Raw genomic sequence first — 14,639 nt, forward strand, 5'->3', positions numbered from 1 at the left:
TGACCGCCTGTGGAATCTCCTGGTAGGTGAGCTCCTGGAAGTGTCTATGTTGGTCTCTAGGGCTCCATACTGTCCCACTCTGAGGCTCTACCCAACACTCTGTCACCAGGTTGAGCTCTGTGTCCACATCAATGGCCTCCACCTCTGTGTCGTTGTCATCGTCTGTGGAGAAACTGGAGACCCATGATGGAAGACAAGGGGTCAGGACAGATACTTATTCAGCAATAGCACCATTTCTGACTAAATAAACAGCAAAATATACCAAAGTGTTCAAAGGGTAAAAAAAAAAATGTGTTAAGTTCTTAGAAACGTAACTGTTATTCTAAATAAAATAATTTGAAGATTTAATATTAATATTTGAAGATACGGTTGGAGAATGTGTAGAATTTGTGGAACTGGTGGACTAAAGCAATAGAAATAATGGCCAAATATTTAATGGAATTCAGTCTCACCTGTCCTTGGTAGAGGTGGAGTGAGGTGGAAACAGGATATACTGGACGATACAGGTGTGACTTTCTCTGTCCACCGCCTCTGGCATACCCTACGAGCACACCATCACAAGTCATCATTACAATGGGATTTTTAGAGGAATTCAATTGCAAACACTATACAGGAATAAACTGTCTGGCCTCAATATGTCCAGATTAGAACATATGTATGTGTGTATTGTGTAGCCTAATCTTCCTTTCAGTGTTAATGTAGACAACGCTACATTAGTACTCAAAGGAGTAGTGAGAGGGTTTTTCTATGGAGTTCATATGGGTTTAGTAAATATTTGCTGTCCCAGCATGCTACTCTCACCTTCATTGGCAGTTCAGTCACCATGTTGACTATGCCCTCTCCACTGGCAGCAAAATGAAAGCCCTCAGAGAGTCGAATCCTTAGGAAACATCCAAAAACATTTTCAGGCAACAAGTCAGAACTCTCTGATATGATAATGACTTTATTTATATTCGTAAGGAGAGTCTTCACAAATATTACATACATAGTGCACGAGACAGGTACCATTAGACATGCCAGTGGGACTCACTCAGACAGCATGGACAGTATATGAACCACAGCTTGCAGCGGTACGGTCGTACCCAGGCCGCTCTGCACCGTCCACACCCAGCGCTGATGGAGGAAGTAGCGTGACAGCGACGCCAGCGTGGACGAGGCCGTCCGATTGGCTGCCATGCTAAGGGGCACGGTCATGTTAGTGGGCTGGGTGAAGTTCTCCATGTTCAGAATAAACGGGGTCCGGAAGTCTGACGGGAGCTTCTCGTACCTACAGCAGGAGATTGGACACCATTAGAGTATTCATGTTTATAATTGGGTAAAATGTCTTCATAATCCAACCTTAGGTCTGATACTTTGTGCTATGACCTCAATAATTGTAATCTACAGTAATAAGCCACGTAGCTGAAAAGAACGGTCATGCCCAAGGCACAAATCTGACAACATTCCACTGACCTGATGAGTAGTTTCTCCAGAGGTTTGTTGAGGACCACCACACATGGCCGGTCAGACAGCGCAGGTTTGGGAGCAGGGAGAGGAGGAGACTTGGAGGGGGATGCGTGCCCCAGAATCTTCCTCTTGGTCTTGGGCGTAGCCTCCTTGTTCTGGACGCGGTGAGGGAAGCGAAGCCTCAGGATCTGCTCCCGCAGCTCATCCACTATCTGGAAGTGGGACAGAGAAAAGGTTAAGCTGAAGAATAGGATGTGTTGGTTCCCTCACAAACAGTTCAGTTTAGTTCACTTGCCTTTTTCAGGATTTTTTGTTTTTGCATCTTCAGCAATGAGTTAAGAATCAACATTTACATAAACGACAACAAAAAGGTCACACCAACAGAGGGTTGCAACATTCTGAGGGGAAAAAAGGTGATGTTTTACCGAGCGACTGACTTCTTTCTGCTTGCTAGATCCATTTAGTGAGGAGAAATAGGCACAGCTCGAGATTCAAAATATGTGTTTTCGGTGCGGACCATGTCCCATACCTTGTTCCTGGTGTGGGCCAGGGTGCCGATAGGGAAGCCCAGCCTCAGCACCATGCAGGGAGCCTTGGAGATCAGACGCACCAGGTAGAATGAGTTGGGGGGCTGGTCAGAGGCACTGAGGATAGAACAGGTCATTCATTGAAACCTTACTCCAGTCATTTACTGTAGCTCAATCCAGACCTGGGTTAAAATAGTATGTGTTTTAGTATATTTTGAGACTATTCCATTGGTTGATTGAATAACAGCTTAAGTATTTGAAAGAAAAAACAAACATTATTTTAATACAGTTCTATCTCACTCCACAATGTGAACAACATTTCCCATGAGTCGCTCTGCCTCTACCTGTATATGAGCTTGACATACGAGTATCCCTCCACCAGTACAAAGCTGCTCCAGTCCCTCAGTAAAGAGGTGAGGGCTGAGTGGGAGATACGACACTGGATGGTGCTGAAACGCCCGTTACTACCAGCAGTGTGGAGGTGCTTGGGCACAGGCCTGCAGAGAAGAGAAGACAGGAGATCACCATTACAATGACTGGGAAAAAAACTTTTAAAATGAAACCTGCACACTTGTAGATTCTACTTAGATTTGACTAATTATACTAAATGACTGGGAGAGGACTATCAACACTGCTCTCAGTGATGCATCACTTTACATTACATCTGAAAGGAGAAATGAAATCAACATGAATTGACAACATTGCAATTTAAGAAATTGACACCAGAAGTTGGTGTCGTATCTATAAACCATCTCTCACATGTCGTGCTCCAGGATGATAGCAATGCGGTGCATGTGAAGCCATCTCTGCCAGAAGTTGGCGTCCATGGACAGGATGGGCTTCCAGTAGAAGGCAAACTGGGACTGGGAGGAGTCCTTGGAGCCGCTGTGCTGGAGGGAGAGAACCTGAAGGAAACAGCAGAGGAACACTGTGACTATCTGTCCTTAGGTCAATAGGACCAATGGCCCATATTCATAGTGTCTCTCAGAACAGTAGAATATATAGGATCAGTTTTGCCTTCGTGATTATAAGATCAGTTTTGTCTAGACCATCATGAATACAACTACAGATCAGCTTTGTGAATATCGTTCAATGTAATAATGAATTTGAAAAATCAGTGTTGGTAAGTGTAAAGGAGTAACCAGAGCAGATAAAGTACATACAGGCGTGGTGGATCCAGGTGGGATGTAGAAGAGAGGAACTCCGTTCTTGGTGCTCTCAGGGATTGTGTAGTTCTCTGGGAGAGAGTTAAAGGACTGCAGGTGGACCAGCATTTGATCTGTTTGGTTTATACTGTGAAGACAAATAGCATAATAACACGTGTCTCACCAGGAGAAATGCACAGTATACACTTTCAAAATCTTGTACTTCGAATTCAATTCAGTGTTTCCCCTATATTTACTGACGCCACTCCAAATTATTATTATTATTATTATTATTATAATTTTTAAATAATTTCCAGTACAATAAACTGTTTTCAGTGTAAACTTAAATGAATAAAACCAGAGACAATGTATATACAATTGATAATGTAGCTACAGTATATATATGTATAAATAAGATCATCTTTGAGAACTAACAATCACCAAAATGAAAACTAGACAGAGAGAATCTAACATAAAAATTGGTATGGGGACCCCATTGATTTTATATGTTTGAGTCACTCAGATAGAATAAGAATACGGCATAAGAGACATGGCAAAATGTGTAGAATTGCTTTAAAACAATTTTAAAGTAGGTCCTATGATTACCCATTATAGGAGTAAAACGAATAGTATCCTTGACAATGAGCTGTATCAGTGTTCCCCTAGCAGTGTCCCTAGCCAGGTAGATACAGGTGAGTCAAAGGTCACCTCTGCAGTGTGTTCCAGAATCGCCTGATGACGGAGGTGCGGTAAGTTGAGGTGATGGGTTTCCTCATGGTACAGCTGATATCATGGAGGATGTCGTAGCTTCCCTCCATGGTGACCTCTACCCAGGTGGTCCTCTTGGCAGGATCCAGGGGCCACTGGGCAACTGCCAGGTACTCTATACGCATGTTGTGTTTCCACAGCAACACCAGCTTCACCTCCAGCTGGGTGCCACCTACGGGAGGGACCAAAACACAAATTGAAACATGTGAAACGTGTAGTTTGGTTTATTTAATACTGTATACAGTCTGGAAAAGAGGAAGAAAATTGGCCTTGTGGATGCACTTGCAGTAAAACAGATGTTTGATATCGTGGGTCTTCTGTGGATAGTAGAAAGTCACTTTAAAATGTTAGGCTTGAGGCTAATCCCACCATCCTGCTCTCTCTCTCTGTCGAGACGTCTGGTTTCCGAGTGCCTAAACACAGGACTTGAATGGAAGTCTATGGCAGGAGCGGACAAATTGGCTGATCTCTCAGCCAATCACCACCTAGCACAACCCTTAGAACCTCCTCTCTGCATCGTGGACTTTCAAAGTGTGAGCAGTGCAACTGGATCTGAATGAATCAGAATCAAGTGAGCATTCCAAAAATAAATATGGTCGCTGTGATAGAACATTTCATTATTTTTTGTGATTTTCTGCAAGTCTCATCTAACAGAGATGTAGTAGGCTCTCTTTCTCTCACATCTCAATTTGAACCCACACCCCTTCCATTGCCACTTTGTTGCAACGTGTTTCCAGGCTCTATCTGTGTTAGCAATTTAGCCGGGGACGAGGTTAGGCTCGAGGCTGGTGTGAGCCGGTACCTTTAGTGAGGTTGATCTCCCTGATGGTGTATCCCTCTCTCAGTCTGACCGACACCACACTGACCAGGTGGGCGTGCACTTCCTTCTCTGTGTGCTTCTTCCTCCTCATCACCAGCGCAGGGTTCCCACTGGCTGACACCAGGTGTTCGTTGAACAGCTTGTGCTGAGACACTGGAAAACAGAATTTGGAACATGCCAACAAAGATGTTCAACGTTTACAACAGCGTATAATTAGGCAATTAGTCTGCCTTTTAACCAAAATCTTGTCTGCTGAACTGCCTGGCATCCCTGGGTCATTGCTCTACCTCAATGCTTTCTTTTAGAAGCAGTGAAGGGATGTCAAAATAAAAAACGTATATGAAATGAAAGTACGATTGTCAACATCATGCATTTTCACTTCCTCTTGTTGACATCTCCACTGTGACAAACTCTCGTCCAGTAAAATCATTTACCGGTGGGAATACTCTCAAACGTAAAGAGATATATTGGGAAGGAAATACTCTAAAAAGCAGCAGAGAAGAAAAAAAAAGACAACCCATTTCATTATGCCTCAGTGAAGTCAGACCCAGCCATTAAACATTGTACTTTCATTCGCATCTCTTTATGCTAAACCTCTCACGATGAAAGCGGACTTCTATTCAGTGAGCAGCCATCACTGTGGGTGTCTCCAACACGATTCACAGATAATGACAGGGTGTTTGGAAATGACAAGAGCCTTGCTTAAAAGCCACTGTGTTTGGGCTGTCACAGAGAGCACTAACGAGTACAATCAAGAGCACGATGTTTAAAACCAACTTGTTTCGGCCAAAATTGCACTCTGATGGGATCGGGGACACAGCAGCAAAAAGACAACTTTATTTTCAACATATTGATACAGCCTAACTGCTAAAACTGTACAGTTTTGATTTGTAAAGTTCAAATAGAGTATAGTCTTTCACATCATGATATATTGTCTTGCACGTCACATCTCGGGCATCTTGCACCTGTATGGAGCTTCATCAGGAAATGCGTCGCTGACATTGTCCCCACAGTGAAGTTTCGCTGCTTCCCCAATCAAAAGCCCTAGACTAACACTGAGGTATACACTAAAGCAGAGAGATACTGCACACAGGGCTATCGCAGCCAACCCCGAGGCTATGGATGAGGACACTAACACGTACAAGATGTCCCGCTACGACCGGCACAGAGCCGTCAAACAGGCAAAAGGACAAAATAGGAACCGATGGTTTACGCATGTGGAAGGGGACACAGTCCATTACGGATTAGAAAAAAAGGTAGACAAAGTCTGCATATTGCACCTTTAATTATAATGTCAATACTAGCTACAGTGGTTAGCTAGCTTGGAAGAAGTATTTAGTGTTGTGTGCATTGCATCTGTGCACTTAGCTAGCTACCATCCCATTGCCTACACTCCTGTTGGCTCCCCCACAAACGTGCTCTCCGATTGGCTCCAAGTTGTTGGCCACTGACGATCATTGCAATTTTACAAGTAGAAACGGTAGGTTTGTCACCACCGGGTCGGCAAGCAGCAGGTATCCCTTTGTTCTAACTAGAGAAGGAACAGCCTCCTACTGTGATAAGCACCGATAGGAAGACTATCGGCAGTTAAGATTCTCTGTGCCTTTCATGCTTTAGGCTACAATGACTGCCGCCCCGCAGCACTAACATCTGTAATCATGAAGTACTCTGAAAGGCTGGTCATGGCACACATCACCCTCATCATCCCAGACCTACTCTAATTTGCATACCGCATGACACCATCATCAAGTTTGCTAATGACACAACGGTGGAAGGCCTGATCACCAACGGTGATAAGACAACCTGCAGGTCAGATAACTGGCAGTGTGGTACCAGGACAACAAACTATCCCTCCGCAAGACCAAGAAGCTGATCGTGGGCTACAGGAAACAGGGGGGGTGCACACCCCCAGTCACATCAATGAGCACGGTAGAGAGGATCAAGTTCCTCAGTGTCCACATCACCGAGGACTTAGTGTGGTCCTCTCACACCAGAGCTGTTGTGAAGAAGGCCTGGCAATGCCTCTTCTCCCTCAGGAGGATGAAATGACTTGGCATGGCCCCTCAGATCCTCAGGAACATTTACTGCTGCATCATTGAGAGCACCTGACTGGATGCATCACCATCTGGTATGGCAACTGCACTGTACGTGACCGGAAGGCCCTACAGAGGGTGGTGAGGACGGCCCAGTGCATCACTGACAAAAAGAAGAAACAACATTCTATGGTCTGATGAAACCAAGATTGAACTCTTTGGCCTGAATACCAAGCATCACGTCTGGGGGAAACCTGGCAACATCCCTACGTCGAAGCATGGTGGTAGCAGCATCATGCTGTGAGGATGGTTTTCAGCGGCAGGGATCCCGATCAAACATCTCTGGAGAGACCTGAAAATAGCTTTGCAGTGACGCTCCCCATCCAACCTGACAGAGGTTGAGAGGATCTGCAGAGAAGAATGGGAGAAACTCCCCAAATACAGGTGTGCAAAGCTTGCAGTGTCATACCCAAGAAGACCTGAGGCTGAAGTCTCAGCCAAAGGTGCTTCAACAAAGTACTGAGTAAAGGGTCTGAATAGGGAGAAGGTCAGAGAACTGAAATTGTGGTGCCAGGACAACAACCTCTCCTTCAATGTGAGCAAGACAAAGGAGCTGATCGTGGACTACAGGAAAAAGCGAGCCGGATAGGCCCCCATTAACATCAATGGGGCTGTAGTGGAGCAGGTCGAGAGTTTCAAGTTCCTTGGTACCCACATCACCAACGAATTATCATGGTCCAAACACACCAAGACAGTCGTGAAGAGAGCACGACAACACCTTTTCCGCCTCAGGAAACTGAAAACATTTGGCATGGGTCCCCAGATGCTCAAAAAGTTCTACAGCTGCACCATCATGACCGGTTGCATCACTGCCTGGTATGGCAACTGCTCGGCATCTGACCGTAAGGCGCTACAGAGGGTAGTGCGCATGGCCCAGTACATCACTGGGGTCAAGCTTCCTGCCATCCAGGACGTATATAATAGGCTGTGTCAGTGGAAAGCCCATAAAACTGTCAGAGACTCCAGTCACCCAAGTCATAGACTGTTTTCTCTGCTACCGCATGGAAAGCGATACCAGAGCGCCAAGTCTTATGAGCAATTAATCAAATGGCCACCGGAATATTACATTGACCCCCCCTCCCATTTGTTTTGTACACTGCTGCTACTCGCTGTTAGCACAGCTGAAAACTGTTGTTCTGATTAAAGAAGCAATAAAACTGGCCTTCTTTAGACTAGTTGAGTATCTGGAGCATCAGCATTTGTGGGTTCGATTACAGGCTCAAAATGGCAAGAAACAAAGACCTTTCATCTGAAACTCGCCTGTCCATTCTTGTTCCGAGAAATTAAGGCTATTCCATGCGAGAAATTGCCAAGAAACTGAAGATCTCGTAAAACGCTGTGTACTACTCCCTTCACAGAACAGCGCAAACTGGCTCGAACCAGAATATAAAGAGGAGTGGGAGGCCCCGATGCACAACTGACCAAGAGGACAAGTACATTAGAGTGTCTAGTTTGAGAAACAGACACTTCACAAGTCCTCAAATGGCAGCTTCATTAACAGCATCCTGGAGTCGCCTCTTCCCTGTTGGAGTTGAGACTGGTGTTTGTCGGTACTATTTAATTAAGCTGCCAGTTGAGGACTTATTAAACAAATCAAAATATATTTGAGATTTTAGATTCTTCAAAGTAGCCAGCCTTTGCCTTGACGACAGCTTTGCACCCTCTTGGAATTCTCTCAACTAGCTTCTTAATGAGTTTGAGTCAATCAGTTGTGTTGTGACAAGGAACTGGTGGTATACAGAAGATAGCCCTATTTGGTAAATAACCAAGTCCATATTATGGCAACAGCAGCTCACATAAGCAAAGAGAAGTGACAGTCCATCATTACATTAAAACAAGGCCAGTCAATCTGGAAAACTTCAAGAACTTTGAAGATTTCTTCAGGTGCAGTCTCAAAAACCATCAAGCACAATGATGAAACTGGCTCTCATGAGGACCACCACAGGAAAGGAAGACCCAGGGTTACCTCTGCTACAGGGGATAAGATCATTAGAGTTAACAGCACCTCAGATTGCAGCCCAAATAAATGATTCACCGAGTTCAAGTAACAGACACATCTCAACATCAACGGTTCAGAGGAGACTGTGTGAATCAAGGCTTCCTGGTCGAATTGCTGCAAAGAAACCACCCACAACTAAAGGACACCAATAACAAGAAGAGACTTGCTAGGGCCAAAAAACACAAGCAATGGACATTAGACCGGTGTCCAAATTTGAGATTTTTGGTTCCAACCGCTGTCTTTGTGAGATGCAGAGTAGGTGAACGGATAATCTCTGCATGTATGGTTCCCACCGTGGAGGAGGTGTGATGGTGTGGAGGTGCTTTGCTGGTGGCACTATGTGATTTATTTAGAATTTAAAGGAACACTTAACCAGCATGGCTACCACAGCATTCTGCAGCAATACGCAAATCCTCTGGTTTGTGCTTAGTGGGACTATGATTTTTTTTTTCAACAGGACAATGACCCCAAAAACAACTCCAGGCTGTGTAAGAAGAGTGATGAAGTGCTGCATCAGATGAACTGGCCTCCATTATAAACTGTTTAGCAGCAGTGTATATGATATATGGTATGTGAGTGTGTGAAGTCAGTGTAAATGTGTGTGCATGTGTGTGCGTAAGCAAATAAAGTGAGTCGGTGACTGAGTGAGGGTTGGAGTGTGTGTTGGAGTGTGTGTTGGAGTGTCAGTGTGCGTGAGTGTGTAGAGTCCTGGGAGTGTGACTTGAAACTATAAATAAAATACAAGGGTGTAGCCATTTTGTTAGCTATTTAGCCATCTTATGGCTTGGGGATAGAAACTGTTCTATTTTCTATTATTAACTGTTGGAAAGAGCTCTCAAGTTAAGAATTTCACTGTACTGTTTTACACCTGTTGTATCCTAGGCTCGCGGTGAATACACATTAAAACTTGAAATATCGTCAATGTCAAATATCACAATATTCAACTTAATCATGTCGGCCCAACCCTAACGAATGCCATGCTCTTTCTTACCACAGTAGTACTCAGGGTTCATGGATTCGCTGGTCTTGAGGAAAGAGTATGTGAGGAAGGCCTTGTGGTAGGTGTTCATATCCTGACTGGCCAGGTCAGGCTCAGGGCAGCTGGACAGGTAGGAGCCAAAGGTCGCCAGGGAGATAAACTTCATCAACTCAACATTAGGGATGTACCCAAAACTACAATTGTAGGAGTAGGCCCCACCCACCTAAACAGACAGACACAGAGAATAGCAACAAAATATGAAACAAAATCACAAATCATAACTACAGACTCTCCACAATATGTAAGTTAAAGCAGGTATCATAAATATTCACACCACTATTTTTCTCATTTTGTTGTGTTACAAAGTGGGATTGAAATGCATTTACTTGTACATTTGTCATTGATCTACAGAAGATATTCCATAAGGTCAAAGCGAAAAGAAAATTCTACAAACAGTTATAAATTAATACAAATTAAATAACTAAAATATAGTTTTTGCATAAGTATTCACCCCCCTTTGTTGACGCAAGCCTGAACTAGTTCAGGAGTAATTTAGGCTTGAGTGTGTATGGACCATGAAAGTTTGTGGGTGATGTAGACATCAAGGAACTTGAAACTAAACTGTAGGTTTTACACATGGGAATTAGCCAATATGGATAGGGCTAAATAGAAATATTTGTGACAGAATAAATATGAAAAGCATAAGCATGGTAGCAATTGAAAGGGAATGGTAAAATTATTAGACCAAAGTTAAGGACACAACAGTTCACCTGATAAAACTGAATCCAAACATTATACTTTTGATTTTACGTTACATTTACCGTACTTGTTGATAACGAAATCTGAAAATACTCTGTATACATTCAGTAACATATGAATATTCCTGGAAAAAGTGTGGGGTAGGACAGGAATGAGTAAGTCTTGCTAACACTAGCCTCTCTGCATCCCTGCTGTGTAGTCATTTGGGTCGCGTGTCAGCCACGCTAGGTTACGAGCTACCAAATCACATACGTCCAACTAAAGACATCACTGAGTAAGTGCTTGCTTATTTTCAAGCGTGGTGGTAGCTACATCAAGAAATGGGATGGAGGTAAGCACAGGCAAAATCCAATCGGAAAACCTGCTTCAGTCTGCTTTTAACCAGACACTGGGAGAGGAATTCACCTTTCAGCAGGACAATAAACTAAACTCGGCAAAAAAAGAAACGTCCTCTCACTGTCAACTGCATTTATTTTCAGCAAACTTAACGTGTAAATATTTGTATGAACATAACAAGATTCAACAACTGAGACATAAACTGAACAAGTTCCACAGACATGTGACTAACAGAAATTGAATAATGTGTTCCTGAACAAAGGGGGGGGTCAAAATCAAAAGTAACAGTCAGTCTCTGGTGTGGCCACCAGCTGCATTAAGTACTGCAGTGCATCTCCTCCTCATGGACTGCACCAGATTTGCCAGTTCTTGCTGTGAGATGTTACCCCACTCTTCCACCAAGGCACCTGCAAGTTCCAGGACATTTTTGGGGGGAATGGCCCTAGCCCTCCGATCCAACAGATTGAGATCTGGGCTCGTCACTGGCCATGGCATAACACAGACATTGCTGTTTTGCAGGAAATCACGCACAGAACGAGCATTATGGCTGGTGGCATTATCATGCTGGAGGGTCATGTCAGGATGAGCCTGCAGGAAGGGTACCACATGAGGGAGGAGGATGTCTTCCTGTAACGCACAGCGTTGAGATTGCCTGCAAGGATAACAAGCTCAGTTCGATGATGCTGTGACACACCGCCCCAGACTATGACGGACCCTCCAATTCCAAATCGATCCCGCTCCAGATTACAGGCCTCGGTGTAACGCTCATTCCCTCGACGATAAACGTGAATCCATCGATCACCCCTGGTGAGACAAAACTACGACTCGTCAGAGAAGAGCACTTTTTGCCAGTCCTGTCCAGCGACGGCGGGTTTGTGCTCATAGGCAACGTTGTTTCCGGTGATGTCTGGTGAGGATCTGCCTTACAACATGCCTACAAGCCCTCAGTCCAGCCTCTCTCAGCCTATTGCGGACAGTCTGAGCACTGATGGAGGGATTGTGCATTCCTGGTGTAACTGGGGCTGTTGTTGTTGTCATCCTGTACCTGTCCCACAGGTGTGATATTCAGATGTACCGATCCTGTGCAGGTGTTGTTACACGTGGTCTGCCACTGCGAGGAGGATCAGCTGTCCATCCTGTCTCACAATACAGACATTGCAATTTATTGCCCTGGCCACATTTGTAGTCCTCATGAATCCTTGCAGCATGCCTAAGGCATGTTCACGCAGATGAGCAGGGACCCTGGGCATCTTTCCTTTGGTGATTTTCAGAGTCAGTAGAAAGGCCTCTTCAGTGTCGTAAATTTTTATAACTGTGACCTTAATTGCCTACCGTCTGTAAGCTGTTAGTCTTAACGACCGTTCCACAGGTGTGTGTTCATTAATTGTTTATTGTTCATTGAACAAGCATGGGAAACAGTGTTGAAACCCTTTACAATGAAAATCTGTGAAGTTATTTAGATTTTTACAAATTATCTTTGAAAGACAGGGTCCTGAATAAGAGATGTTTCTTTTTTTGCTGAGTTTACAACACAAGGCCAAATCTACACTGGAGTTGCTTCCAAGAAGACAGTGAGTGGCCAAATCAAATCAAATTTTATTTGTCACATGCACCGAACAGAACAGGTGTGGACCTTACTGTGCAATGCTTACTTACAAGCCCTTAACTCCATTTCTCTAACTGCGTTGTTGATTAAGAAAATATTTACTAAATTAAATAAAAAAATATAAAAGTAACATGAAAATTACATAACAATAAAGAGGCTATATACAGGGGGTACCGGTACCAATATCAATGTGCGGGGTACAGGTTAGTTAAGGTAATTTGTAAACTAACTATGCATAGATAATAAAGAGCAAGTAGCAGCAGTGTAAAAAAAAGGGGGTGGTGGGGTGTCAATGTAAATAGTCCGGGTGGCCATTTGATTAATTGTTTAGTAGTCTTATGGCTTCGGGGTAGCTGTTGTTAAGGAGCCTTTTGGTCCTAGACTTGGCGCTCCGGTACCACTTTCCGTTCGGTAGCAGAGAAAACAGTCTAGGACTGGACTGGAGTCTCAGACAATTTTTTGGGCCTTCCTCTGACACCGCCTAGTATAAAGGTCCTGGATGTCTGGAAGCTTGGCCCCAGTGATGTACAGGGCCATATGCACTACCCTCTATAACGCCTTACGGTCAGATGCCGAGCAGTTGCCAAACCAGACAAAGATGCAACCGGTCAGGATGTTTTAATGGTGCAGCTGGAGCACTTTTTGAGGATTTGGGAACCCATGCAAAATCTTTTCACTCTCCTGAGGGGAAAAAATATGTTGTCATGCCCTCTTCACAACGGTCTCGGTGTGATTGGACCATGATAGTTCGTTGGTGATGTGGACATCAAGGAACTTGAAACTCTCGACCCGCTCCACTTCAGCATCTTTGATGTTCATGGGGGCCAGCTCAGCCCTCCTTTTACTATAGTCCATGATCAGCTCCTTTGTCTTGCTCACATTGAGGGAGAAGTTGTTGTCTTGTCTCTGACCTCCTCCCTATAGACTGCCTCATCGTTGTCAGTGATCAGACCTACCACCGTGTCGTCAGCCAACTTAATGATGGTGTTGGAGTCGTGCTTGGCCACGCAGTCGTGGGTGAACAGTGAGTACATGAGGGAACTAAGCACGCACTCCTGAGGACCCCCAGTGTTGAGGAACAGCAAGGCAGATGTGCTGTTACCTACCCTTACCACCTGGGTAGGAAGTCTGGGTAGGAAGCCTGTCAGGAAGTCCAGGATCCAGTTGCAGAGGGAGGTGTTTAGTCCCAGGGTCCTTAGCTTAGTGATGAGCTTTGTGGGTACTATGGTGTTGAACGCTAAGCTATAGTCAATGATCAGCATTCTCACATAGGTGTTCCTTTTGTCCAGGTGGGAAAGGGCATTGTGGAATGCGATTGAGTACACATCCTGGTAATCCGTCTGGCCCCGCAGCGTTGTGAATGTTGACCTGTTTAAAGTTCTTGCTCACATTGGGCTCCCGAGAGGCGCAGTGGTCTAAATCAAATCAAAGTTTATTTGTCACGTGCACCAAATACAACAGGTATTCACCTTACAGTGAAATGCTTACTTACAGGCTCTAAACAATAGTGCAAAAAGGTTGTTAGGTAAGTAAAGAAATAAAACAACAGTAAAAAGACAGGCTATATGGAGTAGCGAGGCTATAAAGGTAGCGAGGCTACATACAGACACCGGTTATTCAGGCTGATTGAGGTAGTATGTACATGTAGATATGGTTAATGTGACTATGCATATATGATGAACAGAGAGTAGCAGTAGCGTAAAAGAGGGGTTGGTGGGTGGCGAGTGGTGAGTGGCAGGACACAATGCAGATAGCCCGGTTAGCCAATGTGTGGGAGCACTGTTTGGTCGGCCTAATTGAGGTATTATGTACATGAATGTATGGTTAAAGTATCTATGCATATATGATAAACAGAGAGTAGCAGCAACGTAAAAAGAGGGGTTGGGGGAGGCACACAATGCAAATAGTCCAGGTAGTCATATGATTACCTGTTCAGGAGTCTTATGGATTGGGGATAAAAACTGTTGTGAAGCCTTTTTGTCCTAGACTTGGCATTCCGGTACCGCTTGCCATGCGGTAGTAGAGAGAACAGTCTATGACTGGGGTGGCTGTGGTCTTTGACAATTTTTAGGGCCTTCCTCTGACACCGCCTGGTTTAGAGGTCCTGGATGGCAGGCAGCTTAGCGCCAGTGATGTACTGGGCCATACGCACTACCCTCTG

At 44.5% G+C, this 14,639-nt stretch overlaps 1 protein-coding gene across 4 annotated transcripts in view; it reads right to left on the reverse strand.

Moving 5' to 3' along the window:
- The window catches only part of szt2 (SZT2 subunit of KICSTOR complex), a 109,835-nt gene that overhangs the window by 84,661 nt on the left and 10,535 nt on the right, over positions 1 to 14,639 (reverse strand). For all 4 annotated transcript variants that reach the window (XM_064989284.1, XM_064989282.1, XM_064989285.1 and 1 more), the window contains exons 8-19: positions 9,790 to 10,000; positions 4,689 to 4,859; positions 3,827 to 4,058; positions 3,137 to 3,266; positions 2,733 to 2,878; positions 2,318 to 2,470; positions 1,976 to 2,090; positions 1,453 to 1,658; positions 1,031 to 1,267; positions 802 to 880; positions 453 to 541; positions 5 to 173 (exon numbers count right to left, since the gene is read on the reverse strand). In XM_064989284.1, coding sequence (XP_064845356.1) covers positions 5 to 173; positions 453 to 541; positions 802 to 880; positions 1,031 to 1,267; positions 1,453 to 1,658; positions 1,976 to 2,090; positions 2,318 to 2,470; positions 2,733 to 2,878; positions 3,137 to 3,266; positions 3,827 to 4,058; positions 4,689 to 4,859; positions 9,790 to 10,000 — 1,938 coding nt within the window. The remainder of the gene's footprint in view (positions 1 to 4; positions 174 to 452; positions 542 to 801; positions 881 to 1,030; positions 1,268 to 1,452; positions 1,659 to 1,975; positions 2,091 to 2,317; positions 2,471 to 2,732; positions 2,879 to 3,136; positions 3,267 to 3,826; positions 4,059 to 4,688; positions 4,860 to 9,789; positions 10,001 to 14,639) is intronic.

The sequence above is a fragment of the Oncorhynchus masou genome, chromosome 15, assembly GCF_036934945.1.
Source record: "Oncorhynchus masou masou isolate Uvic2021 chromosome 15, UVic_Omas_1.1, whole genome shotgun sequence".
Lineage (NCBI taxonomy): Eukaryota > Metazoa > Chordata > Actinopteri > Salmoniformes > Salmonidae > Oncorhynchus > Oncorhynchus masou.